The 7259-nt window shown below is 37.3% G+C and overlaps 1 protein-coding gene across 1 annotated transcript; it reads left to right on the top strand.

The window, feature by feature from the left end:
• The first annotated feature begins 714 nt into the window (after positions 1-714).
• LOC126793268 (beta-1,6-galactosyltransferase GALT31A) lies at positions 715-4531 on the top strand. Its single transcript, XM_050519730.1, has 11 exons — positions 715-981; positions 1918-2017; positions 2095-2156; positions 2303-2514; positions 2594-2657; positions 2756-2828; positions 3069-3189; positions 3292-3379; positions 3457-3582; positions 3664-3773; positions 4093-4531. Exons 1-11 carry the CDS (start codon positions 872-874, stop codon positions 4239-4241), a joined length of 1215 nt encoding a protein of 404 aa, XP_050375687.1. The 5' UTR covers positions 715-871; the 3' UTR covers positions 4242-4531.
• The last annotated feature ends 2728 nt before the right edge of the window (positions 4532-7259 follow it).

The raw sequence follows: 7259 nt of genomic DNA, 5'->3' as shown, positions 1-7259 counted from the left end.
ATGCACAAGCAGTGGTGGTGACTACCCACCTAATATATTAATGTCTCCTAATAGTGATTATTTATGTGTAATGTACAATTGTACCCTATATGCATCGAGACCCCAACTTTGAATTTCACAACACAAACATCTAAGCTTCTAAGGTACTAATTTAATATTCAGACTGAATAACTTATTTATAGCTGGGTGGAAGTAAAATAACCCATTACAACTTACAAGTACTGGGGATGTGCAACATACTATCACAACATTACAAAATCAGTAATAACTGAGTCAACTTAAACATATGAGTTTGGAGCTAATTAATTACAAAACTGAGAAAGAAAATCAAGGATTAACAATCAAAATAAAGAAAAAAGAAAAGTTGGCAGGAAATAAAAACCAACAAAAATGGAAACAGATGGATCAAGGTGGAAAAAAACAAAGAGGCAGAGAAAGTAGCCGGCCAATGCATTGCTTGAGAATAAAGGGGCATTATTGGTAGTTAAAGCTTTCACGACTTGTGTCTTTCGTCGAAGATATAATATTTCCCGTGACAGAATAATATGATGAAGGCATAATTACAAGGCAGCCCATCTTCCCAGAGACTGAAATTGATTGGTTTAAGAAAGCTGATCGATCAAGGTGGAAAAAAAACAAAGCACAACACTTCCCCTTAAAACTCCCCATCAATTCTCTTCCTTTCCCATTCAAACTTGTTGGGTCTACTTTTATTTCAGGGCATGGTTGTGTTGGCGTCAACTCTGCTCTTTGTATCTCTAATGGCTTTGCTTCTGTCTTCTTCTTAACGCTCCACACAGCCCCACCTGACTAAACAAAAAGGGTTAAGCAAAGAGAAGAAGGTTTCCTTAAAGGTGAAGCCTTCTGTGAAATGAAGATGGGTCTGAGCAGACCTCACAAGGTCGGCAATGGAGTCTCGACCAGATGGGTTTCTCTCCTCTGCATTGCCAGCTTCTTCTTGGGTGTTCTTGTTGTCAACAGGTTATGTCCTTTCTTTGAGAGTCAGCTTCTAGATTTGCTTACTGAGACGTTTAACATTTTAATCTTTATGTTGTTTGGATGTAAATGAGGTTTCTCTGGCTTCTGGTATTCAAAAGTTTCAGCTTTTGGAACCCATTGTGCTCAAGATTCATACTTTTGCTAATCTTGTGCAGTAATTTTAGACTGTCATGAGTTATAAATTTAGGTGCGAAGTATTGATCTTAATCTCCACACTTGAATTGGCGAATGCTAATAAGTGTTTTCTGATAGATGTGAGCAGACAGTAAGTCGTTAAGGAGAGTATACATGTTTGAGTTTTAAGCGTGGAATCTGGAATGTGGAATGTGGTAGATTTGGTGATATTTAGCTCTGAAATCTGAGAGGTTAAGTCACTTATTGAATATATGATTTAGCAGATGCTAATAAGTCTCTTATTTTTATGTAATTCAAGTCAGATTTGGGTTTGAGTACTCCTTTGCTTTGAGTTTGATTTTGTAACTCAGTAGAAAGTTTGGAGCTTGATGATCTATTTTTAAGTTCTACCCCAGAGATTGACAAATTGTTTTTGATGGGAGTGAGATTAGTCAATAAACTAATGGCAACTGTTTGAGAGTATTCAAAATTTCCTGGCAGTGTTAAATGTGGAAATGCTGGCTATATGCTAATTCCCGTATAAATAGTCCATTTTTGAGTCGATTGCAAATTAAGAATTTCACGTTATATTCAAGCTTTATGTTTATTCTCAAAACCCTGCCAACTTTTAATAGAAATACTTATGACCAGAATATGATTCCCAAGTAAAATAAGTTCGGGTACTATCACATTGTACTGGAACTTGTCAAAAATTGACTTGATCATATGGGAGATCAGGCTGTAATGAGACTACCATACCGTTCTTTCCCTATATGAACTTTGATGTTCATATTTGCTTTGCAGGTTTTGGGCTGCCATCGAACCAGATGATATGGATGAAGAGGCTTCATCACTGGAGAGACATCCTGTATCGCTTCCGTCTGTTGTCAACTGTGACAAGAAGGCAAGTTATAAGATCTTGATATTCATTAGCTTCCATTTATTCAGTGACACACTTTAATGATACCTTTGAAATTGCAGAAAGACACTGATGATGCAGGAGACATTTTTTCTCAAGTCTCACAAACACATGATGTGATCAGGTAAGTTCTGATTTTCTACTATTATATTTAGATAGATATTTGCTTAGAGCTCAAAATCACTTTCTTGGTTTTGTGTGTTAATTACTTTGTGTGCTATTGCATGACTAAAAGTGCCTCATATGTAACATTCATGTTGAAATTCTTAGGAAGCTAGACAAGACAATCTCTGCATTGGAGGTGCAGCTAGCAGCAGCTAGAGCTTCCAAATCTGAAAGTAATCAAGGATCGCCGATGGTTACAAAACCAGGAAGCGAATCTTTCAAGGAGCGCCAAAAGGTTTTCTTTGTTATGGGAATCATGACTGCCTTCAGCAGCAGAAAGCGAAGGGACTCAATCAGAGAAACATGGATGCCAGGAGGTTTGAATATAAAGACTTTATATGGATTCTCTAACATCAATACTAGTAGTTGCTATAATAAATCATCTGTTTTCCCTAGGTGACGAATTAAAGAAGTTAGAGAAAGAGAAGGGAATTATAATGCGGTTTGTTATTGGACACAGGTAGGTAAACTCTTGTTGCAAGGGTCTGACATTTTAATGCCTACTTCAGATTGATAAACTTCCAACATAATGGTTCCATTTTTATTTTTAATCATCAGTGCATCTACCGGGGGCGTTTTAGATCGTGCCATTGATGCAGAAGATGAGAAACACAGGGATTTTTTCCGACTGGTAAGGTACTGTCACTAAGTGCTGAGGACTATGGTAGTCAGTTCTGTTAGTCAGTATTTTTGAGACTCATGCTAAGTGCGATGCATGCAGATATATTTTCTTGGGTAGTTTCAAAGAAACAAAATTCTTAAATCCTTTGGTGCGCTTGTTCTAGTTGTTTAAGTTTTTCTTGTTCACCTTTGATTTAAAAGTTAGATAGTTTGGTTAATCTTATGCCTTGTTACGATTGTGTGTCTGCAGAACCATATAGAGGGATACCACGAATTGTCGTCAAAAACCCAAATATATTTTACAGCAGCTGTCAGTACGTGGGATGCTGACTTTTATATTAAAGTTGATGACGATGTGCACATAAATCTTGGTCAGTGTGTGTGTGTGTGGGTTGTTTCTGCTTTTCAAACTGGATGGGGGGAACAGCTTACATTTGAATTCAGGGATACTAAGTTCAATTAACATTTAACAGGCATGGTTGGTTCTACTCTGGCCCGCCATAGATCAAAGCCTCGTACATATATTGGATGCATGAAATCTGGACCTGTCCTGGCACATCAGTAAGCAACCAAACATCAGGCATCCTTGTTATTTTCATTAGTGCTCGCAAATGATGATGTATATACCTTTGCTTTAGGGGTGTCAAATATCATGAACCTGAATATTGGAAATTTGGAGAGGAGGGAAATAAATATTTCCGGCATGCCACAGGTCAAGTATATGCAATTTCCAAAGATTTGGCAACCTACATTTCAGTTAATAAGTAAGACCTTGTGTGGAGCATAATTTTTCCTTAGGATATATAACTAGAAAATATCAGTAATTGAATTCTTGTTTCCCCTAGGCACATACTTCACAAATATGCAAATGAAGATGTTTCTATGGGTTCTTGGTTTATTGGTCTTGATGTTCAGCACATTGACGAGCGAAGCCTTTGCTGTGGGACTCCACCAGGTAAGTTGTTATAAATGTGATTTTGGTTTCTCAAGACCAATAATCATTCATTCAAATTTGATGTTTTCATGATCCATGTATCAATTAAGAGTTACATTAAGTATAAGCTAACCTTTGCTTTTAGAACTAAATTGACCGAATGCTAAAACCTGCAGCAAGCTTAAACATGTAATTTTTAGTTCATGCTTCTGTTTAGATGAAGTACTATTAAGCTTTAAAATGTAAATATCTAGTTCATGCTTCTAACTAGAAAAGGTACTTTTCAAGTGTACCTTTTCAAGTTTCTATTCTTTACACAAGATCTGTATTCTTGTCATAGATTGCGAGTGGAAAGCTCAAGCAGGGAACCCTTGTGCTGCATCATTCGATTGGAGCTGCAGCGGCATATGCAAATCGGTGGAGAGAATGGAGGAGGTGCACCAGAGATGTGGAGAGGGTGACGGTGCGATTTGGCACACCAGTTTCTGAAACTAGTAGCTCAATTGTAGTATTGTAATGTAAATGTGTAAGCATCAACAGGAAAATGTGTAACCATTTGCCCTTTTTTGCTCGTTCAAGCCCGGGACAGTTTGGCATATGATTAATTTATTCCATTGCACATATGCAATCTTAGTGTGTAGATCTGATTATCTTTGCTACTTAAAACACTTACCATTTTGGTCATACTAACAGTAACACATGCTTGGAGTTGGATGTAAAGCATGTGCTGCGTGTACGTAGGGTTTAAGATAGAAGCTTTCGGCTCTTTCATGTTTCAACTGTCAACGCTCCTGCGCTTTTTGAGGCTCTACCACAACGCGTTATGAATCCATCCTTCTTTCGTTTACGCGGCTATTTTGTGAAGTATATACATCTCAAAGATAACCGACCATTTGAAATTGACATGTACCATACTGTAGATCTTCACTAGTCGAAGTAAACCAGGACTATGATGGCCATGTAGACATTAAAGGCTAGGGTCGGTGTGACAGCCCTTATTACTAAATGCTAATTATAATCTGGACAAGAAGTAGCATATCTGATGGGATTTTCCCATAAATCATACAAGGGAAGTAGTGGAAGAAAAAAAAACTTCAACTGGCTTACTGACCAATATTCCTTATTGAAGAAAATCTAAGCATGTAAGAGCAAATGAGCCCATCATTCCTTGGACCTACTCACCTAATCATCGTCCGTTTGGCATCATTTTCAAGCACACAAATTGATAGAATCTGTATCGAACGTCAATTTCTCAAAGAATGAATTGCAAGGCTTCACATTATGGTTTGGAACTACTTCGGATCATCAGCTAGCTTGTGATCCAAGTCCAACTATGATCGAGCGACTTAGGCACTAGGTTGGTAATTGATGCTGGAATGCACGTGTTCGAACAATTCACAAAAAACTTCATTTTACTTATTTCAGAACGATTCAGTTTTGAACATAATTGATTATCATATGATGGAACATTTAAAAGAATAAACTCCCACATGAAACCCTAGCCGCCACCCTCTATGTTCGTAAGAACCGTAGCCGCCGCCCCCTATGGCGCGGGAATGCACCTTCGTGGCTGCCTGAATGGTAGCTCTTTGCTACACGTGACTAGCATCCACCTCTTTGGTGGCCTCTCCATCTCCCCAACCTGCTCGGCGCTGTGAACCGAGCAACGATAGCCCCCGTCTTCCCTGTAGTTGGATGGGTTGGTTTTTTCGACGAGTGCTCATTGTGATTCCATCTCCAGTCGAGCCCGTCCACGGCGAGCGAGACTCAAGGATTATGAATCGTTTTAACTTTGCAGGTTGGCTCAGAGGAGTGGTTGAGATTGTTGAACTACGTCCAATGATGTTGTGGCACCTCCATTCAGTCTGAACGTGGAGATCATTGTTGGATCGCAACCAGGGGTGGAGACACCGATACTTTGTTCGTGATCGTTGTGCGAGTCTCCTCTGCGAGATCGGAAATCTGGCCCTGGCAGCATTGTAGGGCTCTCTCCCTGTCTTGGATCCGGGTTCTAAGTCAGGGCGGGTTTGGGTGTCCAAATATCTATTGGGTCGTGACCTACCTCTTTAGCCCATCCCTGCCATATTTGAGGCAGGGGTGGCACTTCTGAACCGAAAAATAAAAAAAATCGAGTCGAAAAATTGAGTCGAAGCCGAAAAAAAACTGAACTGAACACAAACCAAATTGAAATTTAGAAAATCGAACCGAATTGAAAAACCGAACTATTTATAAAACAATGTCGTTTTACATTTATCTTACCGAATATTTGATTTGATTAATGTGATTTTAGGTTTTATATTTTTTTTTCTCTTTTGTAGTGTTATATATGTATATAGAATCATCTATGTATATATATGTAGGCCCATATGTGTATGTTTCAAATAAGTTTGCTAAAAAAAACATACATATATATATAAGCGGATGTGTAATTACTAAATCCGCCTCAATATAATATAATAATAAATGTTTTTAAATATATATATATATATAAGAATATATATGGATATATATATATATATACATATAAATATATTTATATACATATATGCATCTATAAAATTTCAAGATGTCGTGTAAATAAATAATTGAGAGTGGTATGTTGCCTACAATATTAAATTTAAGCTCTTTCATTTTTTCGGTTGTATTGTAGTTATATATTCATATTTATAATTTTTTCAAATAAGTAAAAACAAGAAGGGGAAAACCCTAAAATATTCAATATGTCAATTTTAGTTTAATTCAGTTTTTTTTTTCAAAAATAAAAAAAAACCGAAAAAAAATGAACCAAACTTATTAGTTCAGTTTTCGGTTTTGCATGTTTAAAAACCGTGAACCGAGCCAAACCGAACCGAAGTTTAAATTCAGTTCAGTTTCGGATTCATGTCCAAAACCGAACCGAATTGACCAAAGTCCACCCCTAATTTGAGGTGCCTAATGGACTTGGATGGCCATTTTTTGATGTCTGGACTTGGGGCTGTGATTCAAGCCCATACAATTCAATGGGTGTCTAACAAGTTCTGGATTTGGGATCCAGGGGGTCTTTTCAGAAGTTGTGCTTATGCATCAATTCAGATATGGGCCTTAGAATTTATACATTTTCCCTTTCGTTTTGTCTTTATTCTGCTTTGTTTTTGCTTTGTGGTGTTGAATTATAGTTTCTTTCGTTTTGTTTTTAGTTTTTTCTTTTGGCCTATATTGGGTCTTTTGATTTCCTATGTAATGATCATGGATGAGTAAGTTGTCGTTCCTCATTGCTAGAATATGGTGTTTACTATGTGTCCTCTTAGTTTCCGGTACCATATATGACTATCGGAATGTAATAACAGCTCGTACTATAAATATTTATCTATAGTAATGTGATAGCGGTTGGATGCGTAGAATATTTGATCTTTTAACTCTTATTTGAATGAAATTATTTCCATCCACCAAAATTTTTTTTGAACATTACGCATTCGTTCTATATTCTTCAAGTTACACTTCAACTCTTGCGTGTGTAAGGCGTGAAAG

The sequence above is a fragment of the Argentina anserina genome, chromosome 5 (assembly GCF_933775445.1).
Source record: "Argentina anserina chromosome 5, drPotAnse1.1, whole genome shotgun sequence".
Lineage (NCBI taxonomy): Eukaryota > Viridiplantae > Streptophyta > Magnoliopsida > Rosales > Rosaceae > Argentina > Argentina anserina.
The sequence above is the reverse complement of the archived record's forward strand: the minus strand, read 5'-3'. Positions and strand labels throughout refer to the sequence as shown.